Genomic DNA, 15,941 nt, shown 5'->3' with positions numbered 1-15,941 from the left:
TAAGATTATTGGCATCACTTAAGTCCAAACTCCACTCCGTTTGGAATAAGGACCCCAAAAACTAATCAATTTGTACGTATATTTGTTTGTACCGCAATAATCCCTCTAAGTAATTTAGGGATTGGGACCAAATTAAGCCCAGATATTGATTATAGTCTAATTTAAGATTATTGGCATCACTTAAGTCCAAACTCCATTCCGTTTGGAATAAGGACCCCAAAAACTAATCAATCTGTACATACATTTGTTTGTTCCCCAAAAAATCCTATAAATCTTCACGGGATCGGGACCAAATTAAGCCCAGATATTGATTATAATCTAAGTTAAAATTATTGGGGTCACTTAAGTCCAAACTCCACTCTGTTTGGAATTAGGACCCCCAAAATGAATCAATCTGTACCTACATTTGTTTGTATATGTATATTTGTTTGTACCACAAAGACTCCTATAAGTCTTTGTGGGATCGGGACCAAATTTGGTCCAGATATTGATTATAGTCTAAGTTAAAATTATTGGGGTCACTTGACCCCAAACTCCACTTGGTTTGAATAAGGACCCCAAAAATTAATCTATTTGTATGTACATTTATTTGTATTTGTATATTTGTTTGTACCGTAAAAACTCCCATAAGTCGTTGAGGAATCGGGACCAAATTTGGTCCAGATATTGATTATGGTCTAAGTTAAAATTATTGGGGTCACTTGACCCCAAACTCCACTCTGTTTAGCATAAGGACCCCAAAAATTAATCTATTTGTATGTATATTTATTTGTATTTGTATATTTGTTTGTACCACAAAGACTCCTATAAGTCTTTGTGGGATCGGGACCAGATTTGGTCCAGATATTAATTATAGTCTAAGTTAAAATTATTGGGGTCACTTGACCCCAAACTCCACTTGGTTTGAATAAGGACCCCAAAAATTAATCTATTTGTATGTACATTTATTTGTATTTGTATATTTGTTTGTACCGTAAAAACTCCCATAAGTCGTTGAGGAATCGGGACCAAATTTGGTCCAGATATTGATTATGGTCTAAGTTAAAATTATTGGGGTCACTTGACCGCAAACTCCACTCTGTTTAGCATAAGGACCCCAAAAATTAATCTATTTGTATGTATATTTATTTGTATTTGTATATTTGTTTGTACCACAAAGACTCCTATAAGTCTTTGTGGGATCGGGACCAGATTTGGTCCAGATATTAATTATAGTCTAAGTTAAAATTATTGGGGTCACTTGACCCCAAACTCCACTCTGTTTAGCATAAGGACCCCAAAAATTAATCTATTTGTATGTATATTTATTTGTATTTGTATATTTGTTTGTACCACAAAGACTCCTATAAGTCTTTGTGGGATCGGGACCAGATTTGGTCCAGATATTAATTATAGTCTAAGTTAAAATTATTGGGGTCACTTGACCCCAAACTCCACTTGGTTTGAATAAGGACCCCAAAAATTAATCTATTTGTATGTATATTTATTTGTATTTGTATATTTGTTTGTACCGCAAAAACTCCCATAAGTCGTTGAGGAATCGGGACCAAATTTGGTCCAGATATTGATTATAGTCTAAGTTAAAATTATTGGGGTCACTTAACCCCAAACTCCACTCCATTTGGGAGCAGGGCCCTCATTTATTTCGAGTCCTGCTTCGAGGCCACTCCACCCCAATGGCCACTTTCCCCCTTACTCACCAGGTGGAGGAGGACCCTCAGGGCGTCGCGGGCCCTGTCCGGGTGCTGCAGGATCTCCCTCAAGGCCTGGCCAATCAGGGACGAGGGGCTGCTCAGCTTCACGTCACGCCCAATCAGGGTGAAGCCTGTCAACAACAAACAAACAAACAAACAAACAACAATAAACAAAACAAGTCTATGGTTATATCCTCACATATCCCTTCATCTATCTATCTATTCAATCAATCAATCAATCAATCTACAATTGATACCTATTTATCTATCCATCAATTCATCTATTATTTGTATATTGGTGGGGTGGAGTGGCCACTCCACCCCTTTGGCCACTCTGCTCCCATCAATATATGTAATTATTATTCATTATTGCCTGCCCATCGTGCAGCCGGGTGGTTACTCTTCCTCATTTGTCCTCCTCTGAACAGCCTTGATACCCTTGGCCACTTCACCCCTGCTGGGGGACACTCCACCTCCCACCAATACATTATTATTATCTATCTGGACTTCACCTCACACCTTTATTATTATTAATATTATTATTATTATTATCTGGACTGAACTACATTGTGTGGCTGGGTCCTTTACTGGAGGCCACTCTACCCACCGCTGGCCACTCCACCCCCACCAATATACTTTTATTATCTATCAGGACTGACTTGTCTATTGTGCAGTCAATCGGTTGGTCCCTTCCCTTCCTAGCCCCTTATGGAGGTCACTCCACCCACAGTATGGGCCACTCCACCCCAGCCAATATATTATCTATCGAGACTGACCTGCCCAATCTGGAGGTCACTCCACCCCCACCAAAATGGAGAGACAGATAATGTGTAGCCAGAAGGTGGAAATTGTGTGGAGGCCACTCCACCCCCGCTGCGGGCCACTCCACCCCATATACATATATATTAGATGATGATGATTATCTGGAGTGACATTCCCATTACATGGCAGGAAGATCGAAACAGTGTGGAGGCCACTCCACCCCCGCTGCGGGCCACTCCACCCCGTATACATATATATTAGATGATGATGATTATCTGGAGTGACATTCCCATTACATGGCAGGAAGATCGAAACAGTATGGAGGCCACTCCACCCCCGCTGCGGGCCACTCCACCCCATATACATATATATTAGATGATGATGATTATCTGGAGTGACATTCCCATTACATGGCAGGAAGATCGAAACAGTGTGGAGGCCACTCCACCCCTGCAGCGGGCCACTCCACCCCATATACATATATATTAGATGATGATGATTATCTGGAGTGACATTCCCATTACATGGCAGGAAGATCGAAACAGTGTGGAGGCCACTCCACCCCTGCAGCGGGCCACTCCACCCCATATACATATATATTAGATGATGATGATTATCTGGAGTGACATTCCCATTACATGGCAGGAAGATCGAAACAGTGTGGAGGCCACTCCACCCCCGCAGCGGGCCACTCCACCCCATATACATATATATTAGATGATGATGATTATCTGGAGTGACATTCCCATTACATGGCAGGAAGATCGAAACAGTGTGGAGGCCACTCCACCCCTGCAGCGGGCCACTCCACCCCATATACATATATATTAGATGATGATGATTATCTGGAGTGACATTCTCATTACATGGCAGGAAGATCGAAACAGTGTGGAGGCCACTCCACCCCCGCAGCGGGCCACTCCACCCCATATACATATATATTAGATGATGATGATTATCTGGAGTGACATTCTCATTACATGGCAGGAAGATCGAAACAGTGTGGAGGCCACTCCACCCCCGCAGCGGGCCACTCCACCCCATATACATATATATTAGATGATGATGATTATCTGGAGTGACATTCTCATTACATGGCAGGAAGATCGAAACAGTGTGGAGGCCACTCCACCCCCGCAGCGGGCCACTCCACCCCATATACATATATATTAGATGATGATGATTATCTGGAGTGACATTCCCATTACATGGCAGGAAGATCGAAACAGTGTGGAGGCCACTCCACCCCCGCAGCGGGCCACTCCACCCCATATACATATATATTAGATGATGATGATTATCTGGAGTGACATTCTCATTACATGGCAGGAAGATCGAAACAGTGTGGAGGCCACTCCACCCCCGCTGCGGGCCACTCCACCCCGTATACATATATATTAGATGATGATGATTATCTGGAGTGACATTCCCATTACATGGCAGGAAGATCGAAACAGTGTGGAGGCCACTCCACCCCCGCAGCGGGCCACTCCACCCCATATACATATATATTAGATGATGATGATTATCTGGAGTGACATTCCCATTACATGGCAGGAAGATCAAAACAGTGTGGAGGCCACTCCACCCCCGCTGCGGGCCACTCCACCCCATATACATATATATTCGATGATGATGATTATCTGGAGTGACATTCCCATTACATGGCAGGAAGATCGAAACAGTGTGGAGGCCACTCCACCCCCGCTGCGGGCCACTCCACCCCATATACATATATATTCGATGATGATGATTATCTGGAGTGACATTCCCATTACATGGCAGGAAGATCGAAACAGTGTGGAGGCCACTCCACCCCCGCTGCGGGCCACTCCACCCCGTATACATATATATACATATATAATTAGATTATCATTATTATTATTATTATTATTATTATTATTATCTGGAGTTTCATTCCGATTACATGGCAGGAAGATCGAAACAGTGTGGAGGCCACTCCACCCCCGCTGCGGGCCACTCCACCCCATATACATATATATTCGATCATGATGATTATCTGGAGTGACATTCCCATTACATGGCAGGAAGATCGAAACAGTGTGGAGGCCACTCCACCCCCGCTGCGGGCCACTCCACCCCGTATACATATATATACATATATAATTAGATTATCATTATCATTATTATTATTATTATTATTATTATCTGGAGTGACTTTCCCATTACATGGCAGGAAGATCGAAACAGTGTGGAGGCCACTCCACCCCCGCTGCGGGCCACTCCACCCCGTATACATATATATACATATATAATTAGATTATCATTATCATTATTATTATTATTATTATTATTATCTGGAGTGACATTCCCATTACATGGCAGGAAGATCGAAACAGTGTGGAGGCCACTCCACCCCCGCTGCGGGCCACTCCACCCCGTATACATATATATACATATATAATTAGATTATCATTATCATTATTATTATTATTATTATTATTATCTGGAGTGACTTTCCCATTACATGGCAGGAAGATCGAAACAGTGTGGAGGCCACTCCACCCCCGCTGCGGGCCACTCCACCCCGTATACATATATATACATATATAATTAGATTATCATTATTATTATTATTATTATTATTATTATTATTATCTGGAGTGACATTCCCATTACATGGCAGGAAGATCGAAACAGTGTGGAGGCCACTCCACCCCCGCTGCGGGCCACTCCACCCCATATACATATATATTCGATGATGATGATTATCTGGAGTGACATTCCGATTACATGGCAGGAAGATCGAAACAGTGTGGAGGCCACTCCACCCCCGCTGCGGGCCACTCCACCCCGTATACATATATATACATATATAATTAGATTATCATTATTATTATTATTATTATTATTATTATTATTATCTGGAGTGACATTCTGATTACATGGCAGGAAGATCGAAACAGTGTGGAGGCCACTCCACCCCGGCCGTGGGCCACTCCACCCCATACACAGATAAACGATTACCTGCCCACTGTGCCGGGTGGTCGCTCCCCTTGGTCTGCCTCCGCTGGACGGCCTTGATGCCCTCGACCAGGGCGGCGCTGACGGCCACTCCACCCCCTCCTCCTCCTCCGCGGGCCACTCCACCCCCGGCCAGGGCCCCGTAGAATCCGGCGGCGAAGGCGGCGGAGGCCTCGGCGGGGACGGGCCAGAGCTGGACGAGGACGCACTGGGCCCCGGCGGCCAGGAAGGCCCGGCTGAGGGCGACCAGCCCGTCGGCGGTCAGTTGTCCGGCGGGCGACTCCGGCCAGCAGCCCAGCACCACCAGCTTGGCCCGCAGCCTCAGCGCCAGGACGTCGGCCGCCGTCAGCAGGAAGTCGTGCGTCGGGACCTCGCCCTCGGCGCCCTCCCCGCCCTCCGGGGCCAGGACAACGGCGGAGAGTTTCCAAGATACGTGAGTCGCAAAGTGGAGGCACTCGGCGGCGGGCATGGCGGCCGTGACGCGCTCCTTCGTGGCGGCCGCGCCGGTCAGCGCCGGGCAGCCCAGGGTCTCGGCCACGGTCAGCGCCTCCGCCTCGGCCGCCGGCATCGGGCCCCACAGCCACTGCGTCCGCACGGACGGCGGGAGGGACGGATTGGCCACCACCAGCACGGACGATGGGGAGCACGGCGGTGGGGCCGCCTTCTGCGGGAGAGAAAGGGGGAGATTGAGTCTTTCTCGGGGTCCCTATCCCAAACCGAGTGGGCTATCTACTCCAAAGACCCCAATAATTTTAATTTGGACTATAAACAATCTATGGGTCAAATTTGGTCGCGATCCTTTAAAGATTTATAGGATTTTTTGGGGTACAAACAAATTTACGTACAAAGGGATTCATGATGGTTCTAATTCCAAATCAGGTGGAGTTCGGACTTAAGTGACCCCAATATTTTAAATTTAGACTATAGACAATATATAGACCAAATTTGGTCCCGATCCTTTAAAGACTTGTAGGATTTTTGGGGGTACAAACAAATTTACTTACAGATCGAGTCATTTTGGGGAGATTTAGTCATTTTCGGGGTCCCTATCCCAAACCGAGTGGGCTATCTACTCCAAAGACCCCAATAATTTTAATTTGGCCTATAAACAATCTATGGGTCAAATTTGGTCCCGATCCTTTAAAGACTTATAGGATTTTTTGGGGTACAAACAAATTTACATACAAAGGGATTCATGAGGGTTCTAATTCGAAATCAGGTGGAATTCGGACTTAAGTGACCCCAATAATTTTAATTTAGACTATAGACAATATGTAGAGCAAATTTGGTCCCGATCCTTTAAAGACTTGTAGGATTTTTGGGGGTACAAACAAATTTACTTACAGATCCAGTCATTTTGGGGAGATTGAGTCATTTTCGCTGTCCTTATACCAAACCGAGTGGGCTATCTACTCCAAAGACGGCAATAATTTTAATTTGGACTATAAACAATCTATGGGTCAAATTTGGTCCCGATCCTTTAAAGACTTGTAGGACTTTTTGGGGTACAAACAAATTTACATACAGATCAAGTTATTTTGTGGAGATTACGTCATTTTCGGGGTCCCTATCCCAAACCAAGTGAGCTACTTACTCCAAAGACGCCAATAACTTTAATTTAGACTACAGACAATCTACGGACCAAATTTGGTCCCGATCCTTTAAAGACATGTAGGATTTTTTGGGGTACAAACAAATTTACATACAGATCGAGTCATTTGTACATATTTATTAATTTTTGGAGTCCTGATTCTAAATTGAGTAGACTTTGGACTTAAGTGACGTCAATAATTTTAATTCAGACGATAACAAATATATGGACCAAATTTGGTCCCAATCCATTAAAGATTTATAGGAATTCTTGGGGAACAAACAAATATACGTACAGATTTTATTCATTTTGGGGGATTCTATATACTCCAAAGACTTAAGTGACCCCAATAATTTTAATTATTGGACTTAATTTGATCCCGATCCTTCAAAGACTTATTGGAGTTTTTGGGGTACAAACAAATATATGTCCGGATTGCAGAACAAACAAATATATGTACACCTTGATTCGTTTTTGGGGTCCTGATTCCAAACAGAGTGGAATTTGAACTTAAGTGACCCCAATAATTTTAAGTTAGACTATAAGCAATACCTGGACTTAATTTGGTCCCGATCCCTCAATGACTTATAGGATTTTTCAGGGTACAAACAAATGTATGTACATTCATTTTTCGGGTTCTAATTCCAAATGTACTCAAAAGACACCACCAATTTTAAATTAGACAATAGACAATAAATGGACCAAATTTGGTCCCGATCCATTAAAGACTTATAGGAATTTTTGGGGTACAAACAAACGTACAGATGGATTCATTTTTGGGGTCTCAATCCTAAACGGAATGGAGTTCGGGCCCGAAAGATGACTCAAATTTTAAGTTGGACTATACCGCATGTATGGATCAAATTTGGTCCCGATCCATTAAAGACTTATAGGAATTGTTGGGGTACAAACAAATGTACAGATGGATTCGTTTTTGGGATCTCAATCCTAAACAGAATGGAATTCAGGCCCGAAAGATGCCTCAAATTTTAAGTTGGACTATACCGCATGTATGGATCAAATTTGGTCCCGATCCATTAAAGACTTATAGGAATTTTTGGGGTACAAACAAACCTACAGATGGATTCATTTTTGGGATCTCAATCCTAAACAGAATGGAGTTCGGGCCCGAAAGATGACTCAAATTTTAAGTTGGACTATACCGCATGTATGGATCAAATTTGGTCCCGATCCATTAAAGACTTATAGGAATTTTTGGGGTACAAACAAACCTACAGATGGATTCATTTTTGGGATCTCAATCCTAAACAGAATGGAGTTCGGGCCCGAAAGATGCCTCAAATTTTAAGTTGGACTATACCGCATGTATGGATCAAATTTGGTCCCGATCCATTAAAGACTTATAGGAATTTTTGGGGTACAAACAAACCTACAGATGGATTCATTTTTGGGATCTCAATCCTAAACAGAATGGAGTTCGGGCCCGAAAGATGACTCAAATTTTAAGTTGGACTATACCGCATGTATGGATCAAATTTGGTCCCGATCCATTAAAGACTTATAGGAATTTTTGGGGTACAAACAAACCTACAGATGGATTCATTTTTGGGATCTCAATCCTAAACAGAATGGAGTTCGGGCCCGAAAGATGACTCAAATTTTAAGTTGGACTATACCGCATGTATGGATCAAATTTGGTCCCGATCCATTAAAGACTTATAGGAATTTTTGGGGTACAAACAAACGTACAGATGGATTCATTTTTGGGGTCTCAATCCTAAACGGAATGGAATTCAGGCCCGAAAGATGCCTCAAATTTTAAGTTGGACTATAACGCAGCCATGGACTGAATTGGGGAACAATGCGTCAAAGGTAAACAGGTGTTTTTGCGGAACAAACAAATAAACAAACTCACCTTGTTGTTGGTAAGGGCGTGGATGGAGGGGACGGCGATGAGGGTGAAGCGCTCGTAGAGGAACTCGTTAGAAGCACTTCCTTTCAGGAGGGCAAAGGGCACCAGGAAGAGGTCGCCCTCCAGGACAAGGGTCAAGTGTCGCTGGAACTGACCGCAAGACGGCATCAGGCCCTGGACGATAAACAACAGGTAAACAACAACAACAATAAATAATAAATAATATTAAAATATAAAATAAAATAATGTTATAATAATATAATACCATTATAATATAATAATATGATATTATCATAATATAATGCTATGCTATAATAACATATCAATAATATCACAATATTATTATAATAAGATATTAAAATAATAATATGCTACGATAAAATTATAATATAAATATTATCTTATAATATGGTAATATTATAATAATATGCTATCATAAAATTATAATATAATGATATAAAATAGTAGATTATATTATTATATAATACTATAATATAATATAATATAATACAATAGTTAATATTTAATACATTATATAATACTATAATATCATATAATATAATAATACAATAGTTAATAGTTAATAATACAATATATTGCTAAATAATAATAATATATTATTTAAATATTATACCATAATATCATATAATACAATAATATAATAATATGCTATAATAAAATTATAATATAATGATATAAAATAGTAGATTATATTATTATATAATACTATAATATAACATAATAATACAATAGTTAATATTTAATACATTATATAATACTATAATATCATATAATATAATAATACAATAGTTAATAGTTAATAATACAATATATTGCTAAATAATAATAATATATTATTTAAATATTATACCATAATATCATATAATACAATATTATAATAATATGCTATAATAAAATTATAATATATAAAATAGTAGATTATATTATTATATAATACTATAATATAATAATACAATAGTTAATATTTAATACAATATATTGCTAAATAATAATAATATATTATTTAAATATTATACCATAATAATATCATATAATACAATATAATAATATGCTATAATAAAATTATAATATATAAAATAGTAGATTATATTATTATATAATACTATAATATAATAATACAATAGTTAATATTTAATACAATATATTGCTAAATAATAATAATATATTATTTAAATATTATACCATAATAATATCATATAATACAATATAATAATATGCTATAATAAAATTATAATATGATATAAAATAGTAGATTATATTATTATATAATACTATAATATAATAATACAATAGTTAATATTTAATACAATATATTGCTAAATAATAATAATATATTATTTAAATATTATACCATAATAATATCATATAATACAATATAATAATATGCTATAATAAAATTATATAATATAAAATAGTAGAATATATTATATTACTATGTAATACTATAATATAATATAATAATACAATAGTTAATATTTAATACAATATATTGCTAAATCATAATAATATATTATTTAAATATTATACCATAATATCATATAATACAATATTATAATAATATGCTATAATAAAATTATAATATAATGATATAAAATAGTAGATTATATTATTATATAATACTATAATATCATATAATAATACAATAGTTAATAGTTAATACAATATATTGCTAAATAATAATATTATTTAAATATTATACCATAATAATATTATTAGATTAACATATTATTATATTGTATTATATGATAATATGCTATAATAAAATTATATAATATAAAATAGTAGAATATATTATATTACTATATAATAATATCATATAATATTACAATACAATAGTTAATAATAGTTAATACAATATATTTCTATATAATAATAATATATTATTTAAATATTATACCATAATAATATCATATAATACAATACAATAATATGCTATAATAAAATTATATAATATAAAATAGTAGAATATATTATATTACTATATAATAATATCATATAATATAATAATACAATAGTTAATAATATTTAATACAATATATTGCTAAATAATAATAATATATTATTTAAATATTATACCATAATATCATATAATACAATAATATAATAATATGCTATAATAAAATTATATAATATAAAATAGTAGAATATATTATATTACTATATAATAATATCATATAATATTACAATACAATAGTTAATAATAGTTAATACAATATATTTCTATATAATAACAATATATTATTTAAATATTATACCATAATAATATCATATAATACAATACAATAATATGCTATAATAAAATTATATAATATAAAATAGTAGAATATATTATATTACTATATAATAATATCATATAATATAATAATACAATAGTTAATAATATTTAATACAATATATTGCTAAATAATAATAATATATTATTTAAATATTATACCATAATATCATATAATACAATAATATAATAATATGCTATAATAAAATTATATAATATAAAATAGTAGAATATATTATATTATTATATAATACTATAATATCATATAATATTACAATACAATAGTTAATAGTTAATAATAGTTAATACAATATATTTCTATATAATAATAATAAATTATTTAAATATTATACAAATTATTATATTATATAATTTACATTATTGTAATATTAAATATTATATTTTATTATATTATTATATTATTATGTAATATACTGTATTTATATTATACAAATTATTATATTATACTATATAGCATATATATTATATTATTACATAATTATCATAATAAAATAATAAAGAGATAATATATTATAATAACATATATTATTTGATATTACTATATTATTATTACATTATTATAGCATATATATTATATTATTACATAATTATCATAATAAAATAATAAAGAGATAATATAATAACATATAATATATTATTTGATATTACTATATTATTATTACATTATATTATTACATAATTATAGCATATATATTATTTCATAATTATCATAATAAAATAATAAAGAGATAATATATTATAATAACATATAATATATTATTTGATATTACTATATTATTATTACATTATATTATTACATAATTATCATAATAAAATAAAGAGATAATATATTACAATAACATATATTATTTGATATTACTATATTATTATTACATTATATTATTACATAATTATCATAATAAAATAATAAAGAGATACTATATTATTATTACATTATATATTACATAATTATAGCATATATATTATATTATTACATAATTATCATAATAAAATAATAAAGAGATAATATATTATAATAACATATATTATTTGATATTACTATATTATTATTACATTATATTATTACATAATTATCATAATAAAATAAAGAGATACTATATTATTATTACATTATATATTACATAATTATAGCATATATATTATATTATTACATAATTATCATAATAAAATAATAAAGAGATAATATATTATAATAACATATATTATTTGATATTACTATATTATTATTACATTATATTATTACATAATTATCATAATAAAATAATAAAGAGATAATATATTATAATAACATATAATATATATGCTATAATTATGTAATAATATAATGTAATAATAATATTGATATTAATATTGATAATAAATATATTGATAATATTTATTTATTATTATTATTATATTATTATTTTGTAATTATTATGTCATATTATTATTTTATTTTTATCATTTTATTTTTATTATAGATTATATTTTGTATTATTATTATTGTATTATTATTTTGTAATATTATGTTTTTATTATTTTCTATGATTATTATTTTTGTATTATTATTATTGTATTATTATTATTATTATTATTTTGTAATTATTATGTTGTAATATTATTATATTGTTGTTATTTTATTATTATAGAAAATATTTTCTATGATTATTGTATTATTATTATTGTATTATAATATATAATATAATTATATTATAATATATTATAATATATTATAATATAATATTATAATATATAATATAATTATAATTATAATAATTATTATAATATATTATAATAATATAATAATAATAATTGTATTATAATAAATAATAATAATGATAATACAAAATATTAATATCAATAATAATATTGATATTAATATTGATAATAAAATAATAAAGAGATAATATATTACAATAACATATAATATATTATTTGATATTACTATATTATTATTACATTATATTATTACATAATTATAGCATATATATATTATATTACTACATAATTATCATAATAAAATAATAAAGAGATAATATATTATAATATATTATATTATAATTATAATATTATAATTATAATATTATAATAACATATATTATTTGATATTACTATATTATCATATCACTGTTATATTACTTTAATATTATAATTAATATATTATTATTGTAATATTATATTATATAACTATTATTGTTATGTTATTATATACATAACAATATTATATAAATATTATATAAATATTTATATTATTATATTATATATATATATTATTATATAAAATTATTATTATATTATTATTATTATATTCTGATCCTAGGGTGATGATTGGCAGACGTACCCCTTCCATGGGGGCGATGAGGAGATCATAGAGAGCGCGGAGGGGCGGGACCTTGGGGCCAGACGGGTTCCTGCGGGGCAGAGAGGAAGTTCCCGCCCCTTCCTTTGACGGACAGACGGGGCTGCTGCTGTTGCTGCTGCTGCTGCTGCTGCAAAGGCTGCTCAGGCTCTGGCCATTCCTGCAGGAAAACAATTATTAATAATAATAATAATAATAATAATAATAATAATAATAATATAATACAAAATTAATAATCATAGAAAATATTATCTATAATAAAATAATAATAAAAATATAATATTACAAAATAATAATACAATAAAAATAATACAAAATATTATCTATAATAACAGTAAAATAATAAAAATATATTACAACATAATTACAAAATAATAATGATAATAATACAAAATATTATCTATAATAAAATAATAAAACTATAATAATACAATAATAATAATACAATAATAATCATAGAAAACATTTTCTATAATAATAAAATAATAATATAATAATATTACAACATAATAATTACAAAATAATAATAATACAATAATAATAATCATAGAAAATATTATCTATAATAATAAAATAATAAAAATATAATATTACAAAATAATAATACAACAAAAATAATACAAAATATTATATATAATAACAGTAAAATAATAAAAATAGATTACAACATAATTACAAAATAATAATGATAATACAAAATATGATCTATAATAAAATAATAAAACTATAATAATATTACATCATAATTACAAAATAATAATAATAATACAATAATAATAATCATAGAAAATATTACAATAATAATCATAGAAAATATTTTCTATAATAATAAAATAATAACAATATAATAATATTACAACATAATAATTACAAAATAATAATACAATAATAATAATCATAGAAAATATTACAATAATAATCATAGAAAATATTTTCTATAATAATAAAATAATAACAATATAATAATATTACAACATAATAATTACAAAATAATAATAATACAATAATAATAATCATAGAAAATATTACAATAATAATCATAGAAAATATTTTCTATAACAATAAAATAATAACAATATAATAATATTACAACATAATAATTACAAAATAATAATACAATAATAATAATACAAAAATAATAATCATAGAAAATATTATCTATAATAATAAAATAATAAAAATAAAATATTACAAAATAATAATACAATAACAATAATACAAAATATAATCTATAATAAAAATAAAATAATAATATGACATAATAATAATTACAAAATAATAATATAATAATAATAATAAATATAAAAATAAAAATATGACATAATTGGTTAGTTTAATAATACAAAATAAAGATTTAATAATACAAAACAAATATATAACAATACCATATTATAATAATAACCTCAAAATAATATAATAAAATTAACAATATAATTATTAATAATTTAACAAAACTAATAATAATAATAATAATAATAATAATAATAATAATAATAATATAAGGTAATTATATAAGGAAAATAATTTTACTGATCTGACCTGTTGAGGAGGTTGTTCCGGCTGACCATCCGGAGGAAGTCATTGGGGTCAGAGGTCGCCATCGGGGTGGAAGGTCGGCTGCCCATTTCCGACTCGCTCTCTGTATCGACTGACCGCTGCGCGAAGGACGGTCTGGCGTCCACTCCGAGTTCCTTCCGGGCGCCGGCGATGAGCTGCTCCAACGTGGAGGAGGAAGGGGCGCGGCCTTCCGGAAGCTCCTCCCCTTCCTCCTCCAGGAAGCAGGCGTTGAACTTCAGGATCCCTGAACCAAAAAAAGGCACAAGATCGAATCATTTCTGGGGTCCCGATCCCAAACAGAGTGGAGTTTGGACTTAAGTGACCCCAATAATTTTAATTTAGACCATAATCAATATCTGGACCAAATTTGGTCCCGATCCGTTAAAGATATATAGGGGTTATTGCGGAACAAACAAATATACGTACAGATTAATTCGTATTTAAGGTCTGAATTTGAAACCAAGTGGATTTTGGATTTATGTGACCCCAATAATTTTAATTTAGACTATAATCAATATCTGGACCAAATTTGGTCCCGGTCCTTTAAAGATATATAGGGGTTATTGCGGAACAAACAAATATATGTAAATTCATTCGTATTTAAGGTCTGAATTTGAAACCAAGTGGATTTTGGATTTATGTGACCCCAATAATTTTAATTTAGACTATAATCAATAACTGGACCAAATTTGGTCCCGGTCCTTTAAAGATATATAGGGGTTAGTGTGGAACAAACAAATATATGTACAGATGCATTTGTATTTAGGGTCTTAATTTGAAACCAAGTGGATTTTGGATTTATGTGACCCCAATAATTTTAATTTAGA

At 31.2% G+C, this 15,941-nt stretch overlaps 1 protein-coding gene across 1 annotated transcript in view; it reads right to left on the bottom strand.

Moving 5' to 3' along the window:
- Positions 1–15,941, bottom strand: part of LOC134294864 (tetratricopeptide repeat protein 28-like) — a 108,107-nt gene that overhangs the window by 20,930 nt on the left and 71,236 nt on the right. Inside the window, exons 15-19 of the mRNA XM_062966640.1 lie at positions 15,097–15,358; positions 13,540–13,717; positions 8,909–9,079; positions 5,445–6,105; positions 1,701–1,825 (exon numbers count right to left, since the gene is read on the bottom strand). Coding sequence (XP_062822710.1) covers positions 1,701–1,825; positions 5,445–6,105; positions 8,909–9,079; positions 13,540–13,717; positions 15,097–15,358 — 1,397 coding nt within the window. The remainder of the gene's footprint in view (positions 1–1,700; positions 1,826–5,444; positions 6,106–8,908; positions 9,080–13,539; positions 13,718–15,096; positions 15,359–15,941) is intronic.

This window comes from Anolis carolinensis, unplaced genomic scaffold, assembly GCF_035594765.1.
Source record: "Anolis carolinensis isolate JA03-04 unplaced genomic scaffold, rAnoCar3.1.pri scaffold_26, whole genome shotgun sequence".
Lineage (NCBI taxonomy): Eukaryota > Metazoa > Chordata > Lepidosauria > Squamata > Dactyloidae > Anolis > Anolis carolinensis.
This window is presented reverse-complemented; position numbering and strand designations above follow the sequence as displayed.